Source organism: Chrysochloris asiatica, unplaced genomic scaffold, assembly GCF_000296735.1.
Source record: "Chrysochloris asiatica unplaced genomic scaffold, ChrAsi1.0 scaffold00001, whole genome shotgun sequence".
Classification (NCBI taxonomy): domain Eukaryota; kingdom Metazoa; phylum Chordata; class Mammalia; order Afrosoricida; family Chrysochloridae; genus Chrysochloris; species Chrysochloris asiatica.
The window spans coordinates 9,505,312-9,530,744 of NW_006408519.1; the positions used below are offsets into that span (position 1 = coordinate 9,505,312).

The window sequence follows — 25,433 nt, forward strand, 5'->3', positions numbered from 1 at the left end:
GGGGACTTTAGACCCAGAAAGGGAGAGGGGCTGTGTGCTGTTGACCAGGGGGCAGGCTTGCAGGGTGTACCCTTTGGATGGTTGAATGACGCCTGGAGGGGATTGTAACCATGGCAATGAAACGATATAATACGATAGGATGAATATAAAACTAATGTTCGCCCGTGTAAAGTATCACATAATTCACAATAAAACATTAAAATAAAATAAAAAAGAAGTTTGTGGGAAAATTCCAGTTACCTTTTCATTCCATTTGTCCATGTACTTTTTGATGCTCCTTCCAATATAGGGATTCATTGTGTATTTCTCTCTATTTTTGCTTATACTTGAAACCTCTCAAAATAGTTTTAGAAGAATGGTCCTACTAACCTTTTATTATGTACTATGCAATTAAGAATAGATCAGGTTTCTCGGTAATGTCAATATTAGATGCTTCTCAAAATCTGAGGTGACTAAGATACTTTTAACTCCAAAAGCAATGCACAACAGACAATACTAAAATTTCAGGAATGCTCTATAAAGGATGCTCACAAGCCTTATTATAGTAAACTGTAACAGGTTATCATCTGAAGGAACGGTATAATAAGCCAATTTGATACATGGGTTTATCTTTAAAAGTAATAAACACAATCAGATGATTCTTTAGATTCAGGTGGTGGTGGTGATATGTTGCGGAGTCAGTTCCGACTCACAGTGACTCTGTACAGGGTTTCCCAGGCTATAAATCTTTACACAAAGCCTCATCTTTCTCCCACAGAGCAGCTGGTAGTTTCGAACTGCTGATCTTGGGGTTAGCTGCCCGACTCGTAACCACTACGCTACCAGAGCTCCTTTTCAATTTAGGTAGTTTCACAGAATTTAGGAGCAGAACGAACCTTTATTTGCATAGTCTAGGGGTGGAGAACTTCCAGTCCGCAGACCCTATAAGGCCCACAAAAATAATTTGGTCTGGCCCTGCCAAGACAACCGCAGTTCCAGCCATCACATTATGGCAGGCTAATGTTTCAGTTTATAATTTTGTACAGCCCACGAATGATGTTACAAATCTTCAAATGGCAGAACAAAGGTTCTGCCTCCAGCCCTGGCCTAGCCCAAAACCTATGTGCTTTTAAACAGCATCTATAAAGCAGGGCCATCTGTAGAGCCACAGCATGCACCAACCCAGGGGCCTCATTCCCACAACATTGCATATGTAGTACACAGTCAGAGTGACTATGTGCAGTGGTCCTAGTTTTACTAAGCACCCCACTACCACTACTTCAACATCTACAACGATTAACAGCAAGAGTATACTTACTAGTAACAATACTTACTAGTAAGTATGTAATACTTCCACAGGATTGTTGTGAGAAGACAATGTGGATTGAAAGGACCCGGGGTGTCACTTCCACCAGCGGCTCCACAAGAGAAAGATGTGGCAGTCTGCTTCCAGAAAGATTTTGTTGTTGTTGTTGTTGTTGTTTAGTGCCATCAAGTCGGTTCCGACCCATAGCGACCCTGTACAGGATTTCCGAGGGTGTAAATCTTTAAGGGAGTAGAAAGCCTCATCTTTCTCCCACGGAGCGGCTGGTAGTTTCGAACCGCTGACCTTAAAGTTCGCAGCCTGATTCGTAACCACTACGCTAACAGTCTTGGAAACTCTCTGAGGCAGTTCTACTCTGTCCTAGTGTGTCACTAAGAGTCAAAGTCCACTGAAAGGTTCACTAAGTCTGCCCAGAGGTGCCTTCAAAGAAAAGTCTGTGATCTACTTCTGAAAAAAAAACAGCCATTAAAAACCCTAAGGAACACAGATGTACACTAGTATACATTGGCCACTATGTGTCAGAATTGACTCAATGGCCGCTGGTTAACGGTACAGGATCTGACACAAGTTACTAATAGAAGCAGTGCTGCAAAGACACTGAGAGTAATGGCATCTAGAGCAGAACTTCCTAACTATGATATGTATTGAGAACCTCCATCTGGTTTATACTGGAATCTAGATAAACATTTCTCTTTATGCAGCCAATTTCTTTTTGCAACTAAATCACATTATAACTTTAGGATGTGTCAAGGACAGTACTTCAAACCATTCATTCTGTTCTTACCCCCGACTCAGGACTTGCATTTACCCCCATATATCCTGAATCAGAAGCTATATTTTAACAAGATCCCCTAGTTGTTAAAATGTAGATTCTGATTCAGTACACACAAAGCTAGTCATTCCCACCCATTTTTTCCACCTTTTTTGTAACCAATCAGCCAACATCTTAAACATCCTTTTCAACTTCATAGTGTGCAAAACGGGCCCATGTGCCATCTGTCATTACCAAATCATTAAGGAAACAAACACTGCTCCAAACGAAGCTGAAGACAGGTCCTGTACGATACACCATCAATTCATTATTCAGCGCCTCTCAAACATCAAGTAACATAAAATCGTACTCTGGCTTTCTCTACCTTACACACAAGGATTTGAAAAAAAAAGTATATGACACTTTCTTGTTGTTGTTAAGTGCCATCAAGTCAGTTCCAATACATTGTGACCCTGTATAGGGTTTCCAAAGAACAGCTGGTGAGCTTGAACCAGCAACCATGTGGTTCGAACTAACTTTGCCGTCCTGCACGTGAACCCACAGTACCACACCAGGATTGTTAGTTACCATCAAGTCAATTCCGACTCACAGTGACACCACATGTGTACAGAGTAGAATGGTTCCCTTGGGTCTTCAAGGTCGTCATGACCTTTCAGAAACAGATCACCATACCTATATTCCATGACACCTCTAAGTAGGTTCCGGCCACCAACCTTTTGGCTAGTAGTCTAGTACTTAACTGTTTGTACTACCAAGAGACTTACGTTTTCATAGTGCCACGATACTGTCGATAAATTTCTGTCAAATATTTCTCTATCTTCCAGTCTAGTAACTCCACTAAAGACAGCAAAATATTTTTTTAAGAGCTTGGCCTTTTCATAATAAACCATTCCAAAATTGACAGCAAAGTCATGTAAGAGTTGAGAAATATGCCTTCTCTTCACCTTTAGGAATCCAGATCCACCCCAAGCCAAAACCCACTGCCATCGAGTTAATTCCAACTCTTAGCCCCAAAGAGTTTCCAAGGCTGTAAATCCTCATGGAAACCGAATGCCACATCTTTCTCCTGAAGAACCACTGGTGGTTACAAACCACTGACCTCTCAGTGAGCAGCCAAGCTCATCAACCACAGTGCCACCAGGACTCTAGGAACTGAGATCTAATTTCAACATCTTACCATTATTTGTGGAAGAAAGATGAGACTTTCTGCTCCTGCAAAGATTTACAGCCTCAGAAACCCTATACCGGGTTGCTATGAGTTGGAACTGACTCCCCAACACTTAATGGCAACAACAACATACTATTATTTATGACTGATGGTTAGAATGATGACCCGGAGACATATAATACAGACTCTACAGAAGTGGATTTGTTCGAGTCCTCTATTAGGGAATCAAGAGTCTCCAAATTGTAGTTTGAATATTTGTTAACAACAATTGCTATTTAAGTGTCTATTCGATAGTAGATGCATTATGGAGGTTCTCAATACTCTGACAGTGTTCACAATCCCTACAGGCCCCTTTATACTCAATGCAGCTACCATCTTCACAACATCCTTAAGAGAAACCCTATACTGTTCGAAAAAAAGAATTTTCCAAACGAAGTCAGGACATCAAGAATGAGTGAGTATCTTTCTCTAATGTATAATTTTCTAAATAAAATCCTTAATCTTCCTCCCTATAAACTTCCATCATTTTGCCTTAATTCCAACAGGTAGAATGGATGACCTTTTTTCCATATGGTAGGCTTCCAAGTCTTGAAAAGAAAGGTCAAGTTCCTGCTTTTCTTCCTTTCCACTGATCCGGCCTCTAATTTCTTCAAACCTTTCCCTTTGACTTTTTTAAAAGGGATGTCTACTCACTGTGCGGAAGCACATGCTAAAGCCCCTAAAGCAGCTACTAGAAATTTGAATCGTTTTCAAGTCAAGATCAAGTTGGGACCACCTATATAGCAGCTACAAAGAACGAATTCTCATTACTCTCACAAATTGGAACAGCTCAATAGCATTAAATTCATTATTTTGAACAATCAATTCTCAAGTTACAATTATCAAACTCTAGAACAGCTTTCCGGATAACCTGGTTTAAAGGAAGGAGCAACAACGTCTTTCAAAAATGGCAGTATTCAATAAAATGATCTCAGCAGACACTTCATTACTGAGTAACCACCAAGACTGCAAATTGTTTCCCATAATGCCACAAAAACCTAACTCAATCCCCAAATCATGCTTTGGGGATCTGTTGCTATTTATTTCATACTAGTGGTCTTCCAAGTTACTTAGTCCCCTGACCCTAACTAAGTTCCTCTCCTATACTAAAGCCGGGAAAAGAGAGTAGTACAAACTAGCTTTTGCTGGTAGGAAGCATGCTGCATAACAGGACAGCTGTCATTCCTCTTAAAGCATTATGACAAGTATCCAGATTCTCTGATGAAAGAACTATTTAAACTAGTTTGCACAGCTGTTTTCTACCACTTCTTCATATCTACTTAGATGAGCCCAGAACTGAAACCCAAGTTCCACAAAATCCCCCTAATAATACGACCCTTAAACAAACACTTCCAAAGGAACTGAATCTCTAAAAATCAAAGAGCAAATATCAATAATTACCATTTAATTTTAATAAAGTTTTCTCTCAGGTGCAAGAACCACCCAAAAGATGTGAAAAGTCAAAAACCAGAAACTGCTTTGTTACTGTTGTTAGGTACTGTCGAGTCAGTTCCTCCTCGTGGGAACAATATGTACAACACAATGAAATGCTGCCCGGTCAGTCCTGCACCCTCCTTACAATTGTTGTGTTTGAGCCCACTGCTGCTACCACTGTGCCAATCCGTCTCACTGGCAGTCTTCCTCTTTCTTGAAGACCCTCCACTGTACCAAACATGATGTCTTCTCCAGGGACTGACCCCTCCTGATAACGTCTAAAGTATGAAAGATTAAGTCTTGCCATGTCCACTTCTAAGGGAAATTCTGACTGCACTTCGTCTAAGACAGATGTGTTTCTTTTGGCAGTCGATAGTACTTTAAACATTCTTCTCTAACACCATAATTCAAATGTGCCAATTTGTCTACAGTCTTCCTTGTTTACTGTCCAACTTTAATATATTGGCTGTAGTCAATGGGGACCCGCAAGATCAATTCCTCCCAATTCACTGCACTGTTGGGGGTGTCTAATTCAGAGCAGTCTTTCAAAAACCGTATATGACAGTAGAGGAACTGGAAACAATGAAAATAGTTACACCCCGAACCCCTATGGATTAGTTCTTTGTGGTTAAGCATGTTATTGCTTCTTGTTAAGTGCCATCAAGTCGGTTCCAACTCTTAGCGACCCTATATAGGGTTTCCGATGAACGACTGGTGAGCTTGAACTACCAACCTTGCAGTTCAAACTGACCCTTGCACTCCAGCGCATAACTCTCAGCCTCACACCAGGACTCCTTGGAGGTGAGCATAGGCTACATCAAATTTGGGCATAATATATTATCCACACTATAATTCAAATAAACTGAAAGTTAATCTTTTAAAAAATATAATAAATAAAGAGTAATGAACTAAATGTACAGGATAAAGATAATAGCCCAAGCCTCTCGACGTTAATAGCCTACTTTTGACTATCAGAAAGAGGTATTCAATAACAGCAACGGAAGGAGACAACAAATGAATGCCAGACAACTTTTAAACCCTAAGTGAGACTTGATTACATAAGAGGCAAAGGACACTATTTTAGAAAATTAAACTTGGATTTCCAAAATAAGGTTTGACATTTTTCACCATACCCACTGATAAAAATAGGTCTGTCCAAAAAGACTGAAGAATTTGGTAAGCAATTAATTGGAAAGTATTCATTTGGAGTCATGTGGCTAACTCCAAACTTTACCAATTGCTTAAATTGTTAGGCATACACTTTGTGAAAAATAAATCAACAAACAAACATGATGTCTTTCAAAGTATCGGTAAACAATGAAATCTACCTCTGAGTTAATATAATCTCTAACGTTCATATCTGCCCCACAGGAGGCAAAACTATGAGGTTGCCTTTTGGTGAGAAGATCTTGTCAGAAGATTAAGGACCAAATCCGCAGTATCCAGTTGTTGTTGTTGTTGTGTGCCGTCGAGTCGGTTCCAACCCATAGCGACCCTGTACAGGGTTTCCGAGGTTTCCGAGGGTGTAAATCTTTTACGGGAGTAGAAAGCCTCATCTTTCTCCCGTGGAGCAGCTGGTAGTTTCGAACCGTTGACCTTAATAAGGTTCGCAGCCGGATTCGTAACCACTACGCTACCAGAGTATCCAGTAAGACTGGAAAAAAAAACCTCTTATTCATTCCTTTTTCTTCCTCTGTGATGACATCAAGATTATTGCAGCGGCAGTCATACTGGAAAGAGGAGAACAGGTTTGCCATGTGAACCAATGATTAAAACATGTACAAATACTGAAGGACCAGAAAGAACAAAGCACTAGGAAAAGAATGTGCAGTGCGCCCTCTATTGGTCAATGTGTTTTAATTGCTGGCGTGGTTGCCAGGCATGCTTTACCCAGGCACAGGTGAGAAACTTAAGAAGATCATGGTACAAAAATTCTAAATTGTGTTGATACAGCAACAAGGATCAAGGAGAAGCCTTTTCTTTGCTGGAATAGAAGAGTGCAAAATTCAGGTTCTGACAATTCTGCAAACTGCAGGACATACAAGTCACATCTATGCCAGCACCACATGGCATTGGCTGGAACATCACAACTATTTCTAAAATTATATGCATGTCAACTGTTTTTCTGATAAGATATGAATTAGATCAGAGGAGAAAGTTTATCAAAATTCCTTATATTATAATTTTTTCTTTTCTTTTCTTTCATCAACCTTTGGAGGCAATGCAGAGGGAAAAGCTACTTACTCCAAAAATCTCAGAAAGCCTATACAGGGTTACTACAAATCAGAACTACCTCGATGGCACTAAACAAAAAATCATCATCATCTCATCTTTAGAATAAGGAGCTCTGGCAATGTAGTGGGTTATATGTTGGGCTGCTACCCAAAAGGTCAGCAGTTCAAACCCACCAGCTGCTCTGGAAGAGGAAGATGGGGTTTTCTGCACCAGAAAAGACAGACAGCCTCGGACCCCCTACACAGGGTCACTGTGAGTAGAAACGGACTCCACAGCACTCAGCGGCAGCAGCAGTATCTTTGACTAAGGGATCGCTGGCCAAGTAATTATTTACTGAAATAAATGTTAGGATACTGCTTGCAATATGACCCCATATTGTGAAATACACAAATACCCATTGGCTAAAAATCCAAGCAAGAAAAATAAATTTTTAGAAAATATGGAATTTATATGAATTTGAAGCAGCCACTTGGCATCATGCTACTGAAGAGAGACCCACCTCCTATTTCTTTAACCAACTCTTCTCTCTCAGCCTGTTTAAGAAAAAGATGGGCTCACTTGAGACTTAAGTGAAAGCTCTAGATACATCCCCAAAAGAAACAGAAAAGGTTTGTTTTTAATGTCAGGAAACTCACAAAAACCTTGCTCCTTCAACTCCCCATCTCTGGACCCAAAGTTAAGAAATCCTACTCAGAAGAGATGTCCTGAAAAACTATCTGCTGTTGATGTTGTTACGTGCCACGGAGTCAGTTTTGACTAATAGCAATCCCATGTGTAGAAACTACACGTTGTAGTTGTTGTTAAGGAGTAGCTGGTGAACTTGAACTACTGACTCTGCGGTTCAAACCAATTTTGCAGTCCAGCACATTAACCCACAACACCACACCAGGACTCAGAAACTACAATGTTGTTGTCGTGAAATACTGTAGAGTTGGTTCCAACCTATAGCGACCCTGTATAGGGTTTCCGAGGAGCAGCTGGTGAGCTTGAACTGCCAACCTTGCAGTTCAAACGGCTTTGCAGTCTGGCGCATTAACCCACAGAGCCACACCAGAAACTATATACTAACCTTTATTTCCTAAGTGAATTTAATACCCAGCAGCAGATGAAGAAAAACATTTCAAAGTAAATCGTGAAGGTTTCCTCCAATTGACCAGTTAAGAAGTAAAACTACCTATAGTTAGAGTCTGTATTTTAAAGTGAAAGTAACAAATCTGTTTAAAAGTTTTTTCTAACCATGGCTGGTTACTCTGATTTTTATCAGGGTGTTACGAATGGTGCAGAACTTCAAGTGTCATGTGAAGGAGGCTGGCTTTTATACACATAACATGTTTGTATACATAAAACATGTATATACACACCTACAAACATCTGGAGATGAACATACATGCACACATATTAAGCGCATAGATATATATTTTAACACATAAACTTTTTCATGAGACCAAAATATGATGTTCCCATAATCTGTACACACAAGAATAAAAATCAGACAAATTTAGCAGTATAAGTAACCACAGCCAGCATTTCAAAGCCTGAATCTGAATGCATTCAGGTCCTAGGTCTGCCAAATTGTACTAGAATCACACTTATGACTTAGATCTCAATTACTCTACCCCTTAGCCTTCCATTATTTAATATCAGTTGCTTAATTAACATAAATATAAGCTGTAGAAACTTCTGTTGTTGTTGTTAAGTGCTGTCAAGTCAGTTCTGACCCACAGCGACCCTATATAGAGTTTCCAAGAAGCAGCTGGTGAGCTTGAACTGCCAACCTTGCAGTTCAAACGGCTTTGCAGTCTGGCGCATTAACCCACAGCGCCACACCATGACTCCCATAGAAACTTCTGAGACAACAGAAGTTCCGTGGTCTGAAGAACTTCTGAACTGGTTCAGAGGTGATTTCACTGTGTTTCAAAAGTTGATGTGTACTATGTACAGAAAAAGCCAATGTGTTCAAAAAAAGAGCCTAATTATAGATGTTTTCCATTTAACTGTTTTTTCAAACCACACAACATTTCAGTGAGCAGCTCACTTTCCTTATAACTCACGTCAGCCCAGTGAAAAGTCAATTGTTAAAACAAAAAATGGCCTGGCAGCAGCAGTAACATCAACTCTTCTCATCTAAGCACTACACAAGGGGACGCAGAGAAGAAAATGCATCAGAATCAACGGCATCTTCACTTACGACAGCTTCTCAGCTGTATCCACAGGCAAGCCTCTCCTTGGCCCTCAGGCCTCGTAGGCCAGTAAAGCTTGTACCCCCTACTTGGGCAAGTAATACAAAGCTCTTTGCTGTTGTTGTTGTTAAATGTCCTCGAGTTGGTTCCAACTCATGGCGACCCTGTACGGGGTTTCTAAGGTAAGTCTGACCTGCCGATCTAGCAGTTTAAACTAAGCTCATGGTCCAATGTTTATCCTATAGCACCACACCAGGACGCCACAAAGCGCTTCAGCACACCAATAAGTGCCAGCAGCACCCTACTCCACCAACAAGCCTGAAGGACTCAGTTCTCTGGATTTATGAGCTGGGAAGCCCTCCTGCACTGTCTCCTTTCCAGATCTTGGTCCTTTTTCAGCCAGTTCTCTGCCTGCCAAGCTCGTCTCCACTTCTCCAAGTCTTGTATCATCTCTGGTGTTACAGCTGTCTTCAGGGTCTAGGAGTTTCTTAGCTCAAGAACTTGAGGTTCAAAGGACACACTCTGCTCCCAGGTCTTCTTTCTTGGTGGTAGTGAGGGCTCCCTCTACTCCAGGATTTTAAATCAAATGGGATGGCAAAACTAACCAATCCCCTTGTTAGGGTTCTATACATCTTATTTGCATGAACTCACCCCAACAAGCATACCATACACTTCATTTGTATTATTAACAGGCTATCTAATTCCCTTTGGGGACCACAAGTACTTTATTTGCACAGCCTCACCTAATCATTACAAAACCATGAACAGTTAAAAGGGCCATATTCAATAATTCACTACACTACACAATGCTTCCAGAGACAGTAGTACCAAAGGAAAGTAAATGAATTAAACTATGTAGCCTCCTCATAGCTATAGAAGAACTTGTACTAATATACACATTCATCTATTCTCTACCGATATAGCCACAGAGCTGCACTTATTATCCTAAAATCACAACGAGTAACAATCATTAAACATGTTCTTCCTGGTGTGGCACTGTAGGGTAAGCACTGGACTGCTAACCGCAAGGTTGACAGTTCAAACTTGCCAGCCACTTCTCAGAAACCCTGTATAAGTTTACTGTGAGTCCGAACCAACTCGATGGCACTTAACAGCAACAACAATAGTTTATCTATGTTATTAATGTCAATGTCTTTAAGAAGGAAAATTCCCATTTCTTTTTCCTCTAAAAGAATATCCACATAGGGCAAAGTGTTTGCGGATGAAAATCCCTTATTGATCCTTTCTCTAGAAAAGGTTTGCAAAAGTATAGACCCAAACTCACCTATCACTTGGGATACTCTTTCATTCATGTAATAAACAGACATATGGGTATATAAACAGGCCTTATTATACACTGTACATTCTGGGTAATAATTAGAAGGGACTTTGGAGTGAGTATTGGGCTGGAGATGTTTTTATTCTGGTTTTGTTCTGTTTTGCTCTTTAAACTCTAAAGAAGAAAACCAAATAGTGTGATTACACCTAATATTTTAGATACTTAGTCACTCATTAAACTTTATGTGCAAAGTAATTCAATTTTTTTTTAATCTCATGAGGTTGTCAAATGCATTTTAAGTCCAAACAATAAATCTCATATTCACTGACTTCTTGTTAAGCTGCTGTGGAGGAAGCAATCGACGAAGCCTTGTTTGTGGAGTGGAGATGAGCACGCAACAGTCCTACACTAGAGAAACATGAAATATTATGAAAATGAGATAGTGCCAAAATCATCAGAATGAAGAGGGACAAAAAGAGGCTTTGAGGAGTAGCACACACACACAAGAACTAAACTACGAGAGACTATGAGATCATTCATTTAGGCTTCAGAAAGGGAGGGAGAAAATTCCAGGAAGGCTTCGCAGAGGTAGTGGCATTTTAGCTAGGCACTACCGCACATGCAACAGCATAAAAGCAGAGAAACAAATGGTGTGCTGGGAAAATGAAGCAATCTGGTCTAGCTTAAGCGAATAGGGCTTTCAGGGTGGTGGAAGCTTGGAAATGGGCTAGGGCCAAATGGTGGGGAAGCTTGGATGCCATCTGAAAGAGGCTGGTGTTTATTCTGCAGGCAAAATGGAGACCTGAGAGGTTTGGGGCTTATTAGCAGAGATGAAATATGATCAGATCGTGGTTGAGAAAAATTCAATGTGGCAGCATTGTAAAGAATGGAGTGAGAAAGAGTCGATGCTGAACGATCAGGAGTAAATGAAGCTAGGAAATTAAGGATGGAATGGATATAAACAACATTCTGAGGTAGACTCACAATAGCTGACTACATTAACAAAGAGGCAACAGGAAAGCCAAAGACTACAATGGGGCCTCCAGCCTTGACACACAAGAATATGTCTACACAGGATGAGAAGAAACAAGGAATGCACATGGCAGAATGCATAGGTGATGAATCAACTTATCAGATTTGAACGTATATGGAGTATCTCCCCTATTGCAGTAAGTTGAGCAATCAAAAGATAATACAATTTAAAAGGGGGGGGGGGCTAAGGTTAAATGACTGCACGTGAAAAAAATCATTGAAGACACAGATGTGGGTAAAATCCCCCAAATAAAAGTAAAGAATTACTAGTCTACACCAATCCTGAATCAATGGACCAGAGAAGAGAAATGAACAGCAAACTCAAAGGCAAAATAAGAGGATTGTGTCACTAGCCAAAGGAAGACATCTCTAGAGGAACAAGTCAGAGATGACCACAATGGTATTGCAGAATTTGATGCAAAGAAAAAGGGGTAAGACTGACCAGAAATGTAAGGTCAAAATGAATTGAGGGGGGAGAGGGGGCTAAGGGGAGGAGCGAATTAAGGGAATAGCAGCATACTTGGAAAGACAGTGACTGATACAGAAAGATCCCAGAGGAGGAAAGAATAGATGGAGCAGACGGAGGCAGGCCTTGAAAGCGTAGAATCATTCTATCTTTATTCTCTCTGTCTCTCTGTCTCTTTGTCTCTCTGTCTCTGACTCTCTCTGTCATCATCTCTGGGGCCCTGGTGGCACTCTGGGTAGGCATCAGGCTGTTAATAGCAAGGTGGGCAGTTCAAACCTACCAGCTGCTCTGCAGTACCAAAGATCTGTCCCCACAAAGGTTTACAGTTATGAGTCAGAACCAACTTGATGGAAGTACCATGGAATCAGTTAAAATATTCATTAAATAAATGGAATTGAAAGATAAGAGAATTTTCCCACAAACCTTTTAACTCCCCCATACATGCACATTCACTTTCTCTGCCATCAAGCCGATTCCAGCTCACATTGTTGTTGTTGTTACGTGCCTTTGAGTCAGTTCCGACTCACAGAGACCCTACCTGGGGTTTCCAAGGAACAGCTGGTGGGTTTGAAGTGCCTACCTTAAGGTTAGCAGTCCAGTGCTGATTCTACAGTACCACCAGGGCTCCTTGCATATATATGTTACTGTTGTCGTTGTTAAGTGCTGTCCAGTTGATTACGACTCATAGTAACTCTGTATAGGGTTTCCAAGGAATGGCGGTTAGGTTTGAACCACCAAATTTACAGCTCAAACTGACTTTTTGCAGCACATACCAGGACTCCTGTCTATATACACACACACAGACTTCTGCTGTTCTGGTATGGTGCTATAGGATCAGCACTGAACTGTAAACCACAAGGTCAGCAGGTCAAACCCACCAGCTGCTACTCAGAAACCCTCTACAGGGTCGCTATGAGTCAGAATTTACTTGATGGCAATTAACCACAACAATAACACAGATATGCATGTGTGTGTATACATATGCTTTTCCTATTACATATGTAAATTATATACAATATATATCATATACACACTTTAGCATTATCATCTAATGATTGTCCAGAATTGATGGTGATAATGAAAACAAATATGAACATCATGATGTCTTGAAAAGTACGGATAGTTTGACACTTTCCTCTCAAAGCTTATCCTATTCTTTTAACAGAGTGGAAAATCAAACATTATATCAAATGATTTGTCTGTCATCTATTTTCTGTATTTGGGAGGCATAAGAGTGTTTATTCCACGGGGGGGAAGATGGCTTAAAAGGGAGTCAGTTGGAAGGAAAGAAGCAAAAGTAGCCTGGATAATCCATAAACTGACCAGACGGTATCTGAATAAATCAAGAGATGGTGTTGCATTAAAGAATTCAAAGTATCATTTCCAACTTGTGATTTCTACAAATATTGGATTCAATCCAAACTGGATTTTAAAAGCAGATAAAGAAAGCCAGAATTAAATAGAGGCCTGGGGGATGTCACCTATTCTGAATCACTTCCAAATATCAATAGCAGAAAAAAAAAAAAAAACATGGTGCTTAGAGTATAGCAACTTTCTGAACCCCCTAAACTAGTAAGAGATTGGCCAGAAACATTCATGAAATTATGCTGGAAGAAAAAGCAATCATCAAAAAAAAACTCAGAGAACAAAAGAAAAGAAAGAACACGTTTATGTTGCAAAGTTAAACATCAAATCAGCTTTTCTGAAACACTTTGGAGTCTAAAAAGCAAGCATACAAAATGCATTTTGAAGCTTTTCCATTTAAGTGTAGGTTAATATGTTCCATGTGCCATTTTGAATTTCGGAAGAAGACCACAAAAAATACACTATTAAAAATGCTTACAAAAGCAAATATCTTCAAATCTCTTCATTATTTTTTTTCTAAAATAAAAACATAATTTAGCCATATAAGCTTTAAGAGAAAATGTTTATTTTTTTTCCCAACTTTACTTGCCAGAAAACCACCACACTGTTTGTAATAAACACTTCAGTTTATGGATGAAGTCAAATCCAACCTTATGAAATGAGATCTTATAAAGGAAGCTGAAGTTTCAGTATGGAGAAGGCTACAGCAGGCAAAACTTGTCATACCACGCCCCCTGCCCTCAGACCACCAGAAATATCTATTAGGTTTTGGGGCCTTGCTGCTTTTAAAGAGTTTTGTCAATAAGTTATCATAAATTCCTGGCTAAAAAATGATTAGGTACTTAACCTAAGAATTTAAACTAAGAACGAACCATAGAATTAAATTCAAGCTCAAGAAATTTCAGGAAGACCATCACAAAGTTATGTTTGATCTATCTACCTTTCAATAATTCAACCTAAAGTGTGATTTACTACCGGTCCAAAAATGAATTAAATAATCCTATTTAACATGCAAATAAATTATAAGATAAGAGGCTCCAAGACAAACAGGCAGTAAGGGTTAACAGTCGCTTACAAGACTATCTTTAAAGGAGGGAAAGACACAATGAGTCTTACGACTACAATCATGTAGACAAAACACAAGGTCATCGGCTTTTCAAACAGTAGCATGCTAGCTAACTGATTAACAAAAAATTGTAGCAGCCAGATTCCATTAGTAATGATCAAGTGACTTTTTATGATTTTGTTTTCAAAATATGGGGAAGAAAGAATAGTCTACACCTAGTGTTGTTATTTATGATGGTTTCCCTATACAAAGTTTTGTCCTAAAGTAGGAAAAGGTTGGCATTCTATTTTCTTAATCTGCTGGCTATATTTTTAAATAAATTATAGAGTTAAATGATATATTTGCTCTCTATTCCAGACTGGATGCAATTGATTTTAACTGACTAAATTATCTGATCTCTGCCAAGAATTTTATTTCATTAAGAAAATGATATTATGGAGCATCTGAGATCATAGAGCAGACTAAACATAATGCCAAAGGAGTTCTGAGAATGCTCCACAGTGAAGGTTTGATTATTTGCAGATGGAATATGAAGGGGAAAAAGAGAGAGTGAGAATTAAGGTCCCAGGCATTAGCCTACCAATCCTGGTACCACTGCTGCCTACATCCTAGCATACAGCCAAGAAAATAACTGATCTTTTAAGTCTCAACACCTTCTCTTTCTTTATGACACTGATCACTTTTCTTCCTAGAAAGTAATGTTTAACCGACACTATCCAAAACAAAGGGAAAGGGGGAAATGTTGGTACCACAATAGACTCTTAACATGCAAACCGTCACTGCTGACATGATTTGGCGAGTAGTCAAGCATTCACCAAGGAACTAATTTAAATCAATCTCCTTTGGGAAAGCCAATTGTCTGGTATGTGCAACAATCGGTGTAGGATCAATCAGTGGACATGAGATCAATTAAAACCAGCTTAAGTTTGTGAAGAGGGGCAATTCACACAACTTGAGTTAGATCTCTATTCATTCCAATACTCTCATAATGCAACCCCTAAGCTTCCTTGCAAAGCAGAAACACTACTATCACCCTACACTGTCTAGCCAGTCCTTAAGTAGTTCCACTTTTAATTAAAAACACAGTACATCCTTTGTTGGTAAAGATAGTGTGGTCACTTTTAAGACCAGTTATTTTAGCCAGAAACTTGGGATTTAGAAAGGGACATCTGTTGAGAAAGAAAGGTGGGGGTGGGGGGTGGGGGGGACTTTGATAGATTTTTTTTTTTTTACAACCTTACCAATTTACATGTACTTGAGAGTATTAGAATTTTATTGAAATGAAAGATTGGTTTGGCACAAGTTATTACTGCACACTTTAGAATTGGGTTTCTCAATTTTAGTCTTTGGAGATGTGGATTTGCTTAAGCAAGCTTTGAAACAAGTAGATTTTGCCTCAGCTACCTAAGGAGGCATAGGCAGAACTGTAGAGATGGCACTGCTGAGACATGCCTGCAGTATTGCTTCTGGCCGCAGGAGTGCTGTATTATCACTCTCCCTCCACCAAACAGCATCCCTGCATTCAGTTTACTTAAATGGTATGTTAAGTTTTTCTCCACTCAACCGCACTGGGACAGGCATTGTGGATCAGAAAATGACCACTAAAATTAATATGCCACCTAATAAGCAAACAAAAGTTTGCCAAAGAGTTTTTATTTCCCTATTTCATAAATGTTAAACACTGTAGCTTTTCAACCAAACATGTGACAGCCTCTGATTGTAGGACAGGGAAAGGCCTCTAACAAACGCTTGACCACAGTGTAATCAACAATGGTGGCTCGAAGAATCATTGTTGTTGTTGTTGTTAAGTGCCATCGAGTCGGGTCCGACCCCTAGCGACCCTGTACAGGGTTTCCGAGGGTGTAAATCTTTACGGGAGTAGAAAGCCTCATCTTTCTCCCGCGGAGCAGCTGGTAGTTGAGATAAATTACTGGGGTAGAGAAAAGAATCAGTTGGGAGGGAGAAGGAGTCAGGAAAAGGCGGTATCAGTATCAAATTCACATAGCCTCTGGGAAGAATTTTCTCCAGAATGCTTTTCTGAAAATAAGCATTTTCCTGATGTCAGAAAGGAGGAAGAGTAGAAAGAGCTGTTCATGAAGTGTGGGTCCATCATCCACTGGAGAGCAGACACTACACAATCGCCTGTCACCAGAGAGCTCAAGCTTTGCCAACCTCTAGCCCTGCCCATAGGTGATACCAGCTTAAGGATGTCCTAAAAAGCCATCAATAAATAAGAATATGATGAGCCTTTCTCCAAAGTCTGAAATGCATAAAATAAGTTATAAACAAATCATCTTACAGGTCCAGTGATAGGTTATATCCCAGGAAAATCAAGACCTGTTAACCTAGCGACCAATTCTCACTTCAGAGAATTCCAATATTGGATATAGACGGGGTTTCCCATATGCCACTTTCTATGTGCAAGAATTGCAAGGCGTGTGTTTGTGTGCCTGTATGTGTCTGTGAGAGAAAGAGAGAGGTCTATGATTAAATCCTCCAGGTTTAATTGCGTCTAGCATTCCTTCTCCTAAAATGTTATTGGATTAGCTGCGGCCCCAGAAGGACTCAGAAAGAAATACACACGCACTAAATCTGCAAGAAAGCTAGCTCTCTGAAACCTCTCTGGAGGCTTCCACTCCCCGAACCCGCTGCGCACACAAGTGATGGAGAAGCAAGAAAGTAGTTCAAGAGCCGCAAGTGAATTTCCTTGGGAGCAAAAACCACTCACCGAAATAGGTGCTTTTGAAGAAGCAAATGGAGGCTACAACAGAGTGGGACCAGTCTCAAAACATCAACTTGGCAGATGAGACTTCCCAGAAAACTAGCACATGAGTTGCCACTCAATTGAGAAAAGTTCAATACAGTAAATTAAACTAAGAAGCTGAGAACCACCTGGTCTCAGGTTCTTAGGGAACAATATTGCCCTTTCCCTGAAACGCGGGTCCTCCACCTCGACTTGATACCTAACCCCAGCTCCAACGCTCGCTCGCTCTCACTCACACACACACACGTGTGACGAGAGAGGCCAGGTCCACGACGATCTGGGTTAGAATTCTGTACTCAACGTGGGTGACTTGGGAAGATAAAAGTGCTGTAGGCGCGATAGTTAAAAGAACAAAACTAAGCAAAAGAAGATAAAGAGAAAACCAGAGATTGGTAAGTGGGGGAGGGGTGTGGGAAGATGTCAGATAAGAAATGCGACCCAAAACGAGAAGACTGTGACTGGAGGCGGTGCTGTGAACGTGGGTGTGAAAGGCTTTCGGTCCGTGCGCCGGCGGGACGCCCAGCTCGTGCTGCTAGCTGCGCTGCTGCGCGTCACGCTCCGGCGCTGCCGGCCACTGGCTACTGCGGAGCGGGGCCAGGAGAGTGAGGGCTGGGGAGAGCAAGAGCGACGGTGGCGGGCACGGTCCTGCCCTGCTGAGACCTTGGGAGTCCCGGGCAAAAGGGGGCAGCGCTCCCCACCCTACCCCAGGCCCCCACGCACCTCCAGCAGAGAGGGACCCACCTCGCTTGCTGCGTCTCCATCGGTTGCCTTGGCAGTGACTGTAATCCATACAATTCAAGATGATGAGGGCAAAGGAGAAGAGGCGAAACTGCATCTGGGCGGTCGGGCGGGGGAGAGAGGTCTCTCAAAGTCGAGGAACTGGAGAGCTCATCCGAGGAGCTAGCCGCGCTGTTGAAGAGGACACAGTGGAAGAGCGCCAACAACCCGGGGTCCGTACTGGTCAGTTCAGCGAGACCAGCATCTTTCCGCCATGAACCTGCGAGACCAGAGAGCGAGAAGCAGGGTGGGTAGGGGGTGGAGAAAGCCGCGGGGAGGCTGCTGCGCTTTCCTGCGTCCCAACTTAAAGAAGGGGCGGGAGCGAGCACACAGCCTGACATGAGCCGCCAGCCGGCTTAACCTAGCGCACAGCTGCCCGCGATTTGGAGAGGAAGGTGATTACAATCAGTGAATTAGCAACCTCTCCAGAGCCCTAGGCTCAGACCCGGGGCAAAAGCCTCGCGCGGGCCCTTCAGGGTAACTAAAGAACCGCAAGACACAGTGTCAAAGGAGCTCTCTTGAGCTCTAGGTCCCACGGTGGGGTCCTTGAGCGTAGGGGTGGCGGCCGGGCGCGGTTCACCTACCGTGCGCACGTACGTCTCCGGCGGCGCGGCGTGCCTAGCCGCTGCGCTCCATTTCGGGCTCTGGGAGCCAGCTGCCTAGCTAGCACGTGGGCTGAGGAAAAGTTTGCCGGGACTCGCAGGGAGCTCCTGGCAGCTCCTGGATTGCAGCGATTGCCACGGGATCTGCGTGCACCAAGGGTCAGCCAGACAATCGGCGCCTGACAGGAGCGCAGCGAAGCCCGAGCGGGCGCGTCCGCAGCTACTGGGATGCTGCGTCCCAGCCAGTGAGTCCGAGCCCCAGTGAGAGGCGCGCCCGCTCTAGCTGTCTGCGTCTCTAGCCAATCTTGCCGTTTCCCGGGCTCTCTTTTTCCACTCCACAGCTAACGTCAAGATTTCTGTCTTTCCAGGCGGGGAGAGACAAGGCTCCCGGGAGGCCGAGGGGCTGTGGCGAGTGCAATTTCCGATGGAGATGCGGAGGGGCTGAGGCTCGGGATGCTTCTATAAGTAGGTGGTGCTGTGGTCCAAAGCATCTAAGTCTAGACTGCCGCGGAGTTCCTGGGTCCTAAAGCCAGAAATGCTTTGGTTTCCCTGAGGTCCTAAAGAACGTTGACCACCTATAGAGAACCTAAACCCAGCGGAATCCCCTCTACGCTTTCCAGGAGGGGTGGCTAAAGTGAAGACTGACTGGGATGGGGACGCCCCCTGTCTATGCTGGACCCCGGAACCCCGCTGTCTTACCTGCAAGGCATCTTCTTAGGATCAGTTCAGAGCCTCAGCACCACTTTCCTGCCAGGGAATCTGATTAGCTGACAGATGGACTTTGCAGAGACCTTCCACTGCTGCTTCTGACAGGCAGTTTAAACTTGAATCGCCTCCTGAAAGTTGCCATTCCTCTGCCACTTTTTAATTTATATCTTGGCTCTGTGTTTTATAGGAAGTTGTGCTAGCGAAACTAGCAGATTTAAAGCAAGATCTTCGTTTAAGAAGTGTAAAGTAGATTTTCAATAGCGTTTGCTTATCCTCAAAAGTGTTATTTCATAACTTTGTTTCTCGTGCAGGAAAATGTATTTCTTTTTAAAGTGTGATCCCTTGCTTACATTCCTAAAGGAATTGAGGCTTTGCATCGTTCAAGTAAAGTCCACTTTCCTATGAAGTGTTTCTTTCTCATTCTATCCATCCACCTGCCCTACTCCGCCCCTCCCCCCCCCAGTCTCTTGAAGTAAACTTTATGTGCCCTGAGTATGGGCAAATACTCTTTGTGTCAAATATTTGATGATACCCTATTTCATTGTGATGACTAGATTCATTACTGTAAGGGAAGAATGTATACCTACTCCTTACCTAACAATTAGTTATCTGACATTTCACATTTATGACAATAGTATTTTATGTATTAACATTGTACTTGGGGAGTATAATGCTTGCTGTGATGGTTAAAGGTTTGTGTCAACGTACTTGGGCCAAGATTCTCAGTAATTTGGCAGTTATGTAATGATGTCATTTTTTTTTTTTTTTACAGTTACGTAATGAAACTACCAGTCGCTCCGCGGGAGAAAGATGAGGCTTTCTACTCCCGTAAGGATTTACACCCTCGGAAACCCTGTACAGGGTCGCTATGGGTCAGACCCGACTCGATGGCACTTAACAACAACAACAACAACAATGACATATAGTCCTCCTCCATTTTTGCATAATGCCAAGTTTTGCATACAACCTGGTCTTTGGAAGCTAACCTTGTCAATAAGTGAGGATTTATATTGCTAAATAACATCCTGGTGTGGCGCTGTGGGTTAATGCACCATACTGCAAAGCTGTTTGAACTGCAAGGTTGGTGGTTCAAGCTCCCCAGGTGTGGCGCTGTTTGTTAATGCACCAGACTGCAAAGCTGTTTTGAACTGTAAGGTTGGCAGTTCAAGCTCCTGAGGTGCTCCTGGAAAACCCCATACAGGGTTGCTATGGGTCGGAATGGACTGAACAACGGCACTGAACAACAACAATGGCTAAGAGGTTTCTTATAAGTATCCTCTTATTATGTTAACATGTTATACTACTTAAATTCCCTTTTCTATTCCTCTAGTTTCAGAAGATCATATATTTGGTAACTTGAGATAATTGTATATTGGAAGAAGAACCGATGTTAGAATAAGCATTTTTATTGACTATCCCATTATGGCCTCACCATACTGTTTTACAAGTATTACTGTTTCATAGTAATACTTATATATAACAATTCCAATGTCTTTCCTTTTATGCATAACACTCAAATAAATCTGAGTTGATATTACCAAGCCCATTTCATAGATAAGAAAATTCAGCCCCAGAGACTGGCCCACAGTCCATAAAATGCATTGCAGAAACAATGGGTCTGTTTCTCTGCTTACTGTATCCTGGATTTTTATTGCAGAATTTGGGTTGACTTTCAGCCTGCATTGTGGACCAGCACATTGCATATCCCAGTGGTATCCCAGTGAATTCCCTTCCCCAGCATCCTAAATACCCCTCCTCCTGAGTACATGCATATCTACCAAATTTATTACACTTATGAAAGAAATAAATCCATGGAAGAAAACAGATTTCTCTAAAGAAGTCCCTGTTTTCATGCAGTTTTGAGATCCATTCAAGATTCTAAGTGTCCTGTAAGATGCTGAAAGGCAAAAATAAACAGAACAAGTCAATTCAGCTCTGTCCTTAACCACCTATGTTGTTTGGGCAATTCTCTAGATCTCATTTTCTTCAACAGTATTTTCAGGAATTTAGGTCAAACTTCCTTTCCTTTTTACCATATTCTAGTTTTCAATCAAGTTTCTAACAGGAAGTTTGCTATCCGGCCTAGCCTGTACTAGGACGAACTCATCAGCGGAGGTTTCTCTATGTGGAAATATGAGGGTTAGGCCATTGTCATTCTTACTTCAATTTTCAGAATACATTCAACTTTTTCTCTTCGAAGGTTAACTTTCCAAAATTTTCGTCATTTGGGTTGCACAGTTTGGCCTTTTGTTTTGTTTTAAACCAGATATCCTTTTCAGGTAAGTGAACCTCTAGGCCCAGTTCATGAAATAAATTTTAATAGCACCAATTCTGTGGAAGTTTGGTTAATGCATTTATGCCATCCATGGGAGATTTTATCTAAGAATACATAAAGAAACGCTCAGTTTGTCATATGTAAACTCATTTAGCTAATTGCAAGTTAGGCGTGGCATGGCACACACAGAGTCTAGAATTAACAACTGCAATGTTCGTTCAGTGATTAGAACCCAAATCTTTAGATTTCCTGGAGAAGTTGTCTTGGGAAGAGGACTTGAAGACAGCTCGGACTCAGAGTAGGCACTTCCCCATAGCTAAGGTGTGAGGTCAGATGCAGCAGGGGTGATATCTCAGCAGGCTCTCAAGTCTTTAGAGAGCCACCTTTTGCTACCACTTCTCCAGTAATGTAAGGTTTATATGTGATTTTCTCACCTTGGCTTCACATAATAAAAGCCAACTCATGCCCTGCTTAACCAAGACTAATGTGTTAAATTGTTTCTTCAGTGTGGCCAGATAGTGCAATGTTGCATCTTTCTTCAAGATTAGAGATCAGGAGGTATGTTTATGATGTACTTATGTCTCATGGCCACCAGATAGGAAGTTAGCTCTAAGCTACATTTTTTTTAATTACAGCATACAGGTGTTTGGTTCTCTTAGAGGCGTTGTTTACTACATACCTCACATACTTGTAGTTTTCTATTTCTAAGTTCAGAAATTCTCTATTTCTAACACCACATTATAAGTGATTTACACAACTGGGGCTACAGAAAGCATACATGATAATCATATGTGATTGGAGAGCATCACAGAATCTTATGTGATTTAAGAGCATTACTTAGACATACCTAACAGTTTAATAAAATAAGGACAGGCTCTGCAAAAATAGAAGATGCCTGAATCCTTTCTTGTGATCATTTCTGGCTTGTCTTTGCTCTTTTAAAGGACACCACTAAAATTCAAACTCTAAGTAACAGTTATAGGGGTGCTTAGTTGCACACGTAACTTCTTGGGAACCAATTTATAGAGAACACAAACCTCTTTGGGGGGGCAGGGCATCACTGAATATTTCTCTTAATTTCAAGAACCCAAGAATATGCTTCCTACTAAAAAATATAACCTTAGTGGATCCTAAACTATCATTAACTTTAATCCCATATCTCTGCTTCTTTTCAGTTCTGAACTCTGAATGTGTTGTTGAGGCTCAGAGCTCAGAGCTTCTCTGTTTTGGAACTTCATATACTCTTTCTGTAAACTGAGTTTAGAGGTGGTGCTTTCAGTAAGCTAGCTTTCAAAATAGGCATGGGCCTGGTGTTTGTTTACAGGGCAGCCTAGTGGTGAGGCTGATTCCCTAAGACTCAATGGCAGTAGAGGAGGGTAACTGAGAGCGGGGATAAGGATGCAGTGAAGGATGCAAGGCATTCTTTCTCTTGAAAAATTTTTTTCAAACTGTACTGCTTTCATACAGTTCAAAATTCAATTTTGACAAAAGAGCAGAATGCAGAGTCTGCTCACTGATAATATGATTCTTTACATAGAAAATTCCAGAGATTCCACAAGAAAGATTCTGGATCTAATAGATGGCTTTAGCAAAGTGACAGTGTACAAGATCAACTCTCAAAAATCAACAGGGAGAACTCTGAAAAGGAAGTCAAGAAACAGTGGCATCTACAATAGCCCCTTGTTGTTAAGTGCCATCGAGTCAGTTCCGAATCATAGTGATCCTGTATAGGGTTTCCAGGGAGCAGTTGATGAGTTTGAACTACCAAACTTGAGGTTCAAACTGACCTCACAATCTAGCATTTCTCCTACAAGGCCATACCAAGACAATAGCCCCTAAAAGGATAAAATACCTGGGAATAAATCTAACCAAGGATGTAAAAAGACCCATAAAATGAAAACTATAAAACAGGAAACTAAAAGTACCATCATAAAACAACATTTCATGCTCATGGAATAGAAGATTTAATGTTGCAAAAATATCAATACTACCCAAAGAGATCTACAGGTATAATGCAACCCCAATCCAAATTCTGGAGTCCTGGTGTGGGGCTGTGGGTTAATGCACTGAACTGCAAAGTCAGTTTGAACTACAAGGTTGATGGCTCAAGCTCACCAGCTGCTCCTAGGAAACCCTATACAGGGTTGCTATGGGTCAGAATCGACTTGATGGCACTAACAACAACAAATCCAAATTCTAACATTTTTACTGAAATGGAAAAACCTATCACCAACTTTATAGAAGGGGGGGAAAAAAATCACAAATAACCAAATCAATATTGAAAAACAACTGCAAAAAACATGTGAGAGCCATGTCTGACTTCCCCTGGCTTTACAAGAGGGAAAAGAGACTCAAGGTCAAAATCAGCACAAAGCCAGGTCAGACCTGCTTCTACCCTACAACTTTCTTTACCCTATTCTGACATCAGCCATTCCTACTCTCTACTTCACATCTGGGTTCGATAATCCATTGCACTGGCCACACAAAACTCATAACAATACTCATGATTGTGGAGTGGATTAGGGAAGTGAACAGGGAACAATTCAGGATTAAAAAAACCTCTCTGGACACAGTAAATTCTCCTGCCAGGAATGCCTCTGTCTGCCATACTGCAGACATGCCTCGCTTTTTCCTTAGGCTTCTCAACCATGTGGCCCCTTGGCCTCTGCCCCAGGCCTAGAGCCTACAGCTGCTCTGTTTCTCCATGCCACCACCTCTGCCATTGCCTCTCCCATTTCCGCTTTTCTAGGTAGAGATCTAACATTCAACTCATGCTCTTCCTTATTGATGGTCGCAGGATATGTTTCATTCCTGCTTCTGAAATTGTTCCTTTTAAACCTAGCTGGATGACAAAACTAAACAATCCCAGCCTTAGAGTCCTATATGCCTTATTTGCATAGTCCCACCCAGTCACTCAGTGGGAATTAAGAAGACATTGGATAAAAAAGCTATGTGCAATAAATTCAGGGTGCCACAAGAAAAAATTAGGAGGCCTCATACTTCCCAATCTGAAAACATACTATCAAAATAGGCTAGTACTGGTTTAATGATAGACACATAGATCAATGGAATGGAATTGAGAACCCAGAAATGTATCCATCCATGTTTGGGCAACTAATTTGACATTCAGTAGGGAAGAGGCAGTCTCTAACAAATGGTGCTACCAAAACTGAGTTATATCTTTTCAGAAAAACAAAGTGAAGCTGTATCCACACCATATGCAAAACCCAAAAAATTAATAATAATAATAATAAACTAATGTTAAAACCAAAAAAAATAAGTTCCTGGAAGATATTATAGAGGCAAAACTTTTGGACCTAATTTTTTTTTTTCAGTAATACATTACCAAATATAACTACAAATGCATTAGCAACAGAAGACAAATTAGATAACTGGGACCTCCTAAAAATTATTTAAGCTCATCAAAAAACTTTATCAAAAGAAGAGAAAGAAAACCTACAGACTGGAATAAAATATGAGGGTTAATTTTAAACTATATAGAAAACATCAACAACATCAGGAAAAACAACCTAGTTTTTAAAATGGGGCAAGGACATAAACACTTCATCCAAGAAGACATCCACACAGCCAACAAACACATGAAAAGATTCTCACAGTCATTAGCAATCAGAGAGATGCAAATCAAAACTATAGTGAGATGTCATCTCACCCTTGAAAACATTGTGAGGCTACAGGGAGATTGGAACCCTGCTCCACTTTTGGTGCGAATGTAAATTGGTTCAATCACCAAAGACAATGGTGCAGCACTTCCTCAAAAAGCTGTAAATAGAAATAGTCTATGTTTCAGCCATCCCACTCCTAGGTACATGCCCTAGAGAACTAAAACATGGACAGGCATCTAAGGGGGCTTCTAAAAGTTCATGGAAAAATGGAATTAAAATATAATAGAAGTTTTCCACCAACATTTTGAAGCATCTATGTATAGACACCTTTGTTCCTTATAGCAT

General features: G+C 41.2%; 1 protein-coding gene across 2 annotated transcripts in view; it reads right to left on the bottom strand.

The window, feature by feature from the left end:
* The window catches only part of RSPO2 (R-spondin 2), a 248,466-nt gene extending 229,840 nt beyond the window's left edge, over nt 1-18,626 (bottom strand). Inside the window, exons 1-2 of one of the 2 annotated variants that reach the window (XM_006830639.1) lie at nt 18,465-18,626; nt 17,845-18,100 (exon numbers count right to left, since the gene is read on the bottom strand). In XM_006830639.1, the coding sequence (XP_006830702.1) occupies nt 17,845-17,938 (94 nt within the window). In that variant the 5' untranslated portion in view covers nt 17,939-18,100; nt 18,465-18,626. Of the gene's footprint in view, nt 1-17,844; nt 18,101-18,464 lie in introns of those variants that run through there. The other variant, XM_006830640.1, reaches the window with a different exon arrangement.
* Nucleotides 18,627-25,433: the final 6,807 nt, after the last annotated feature.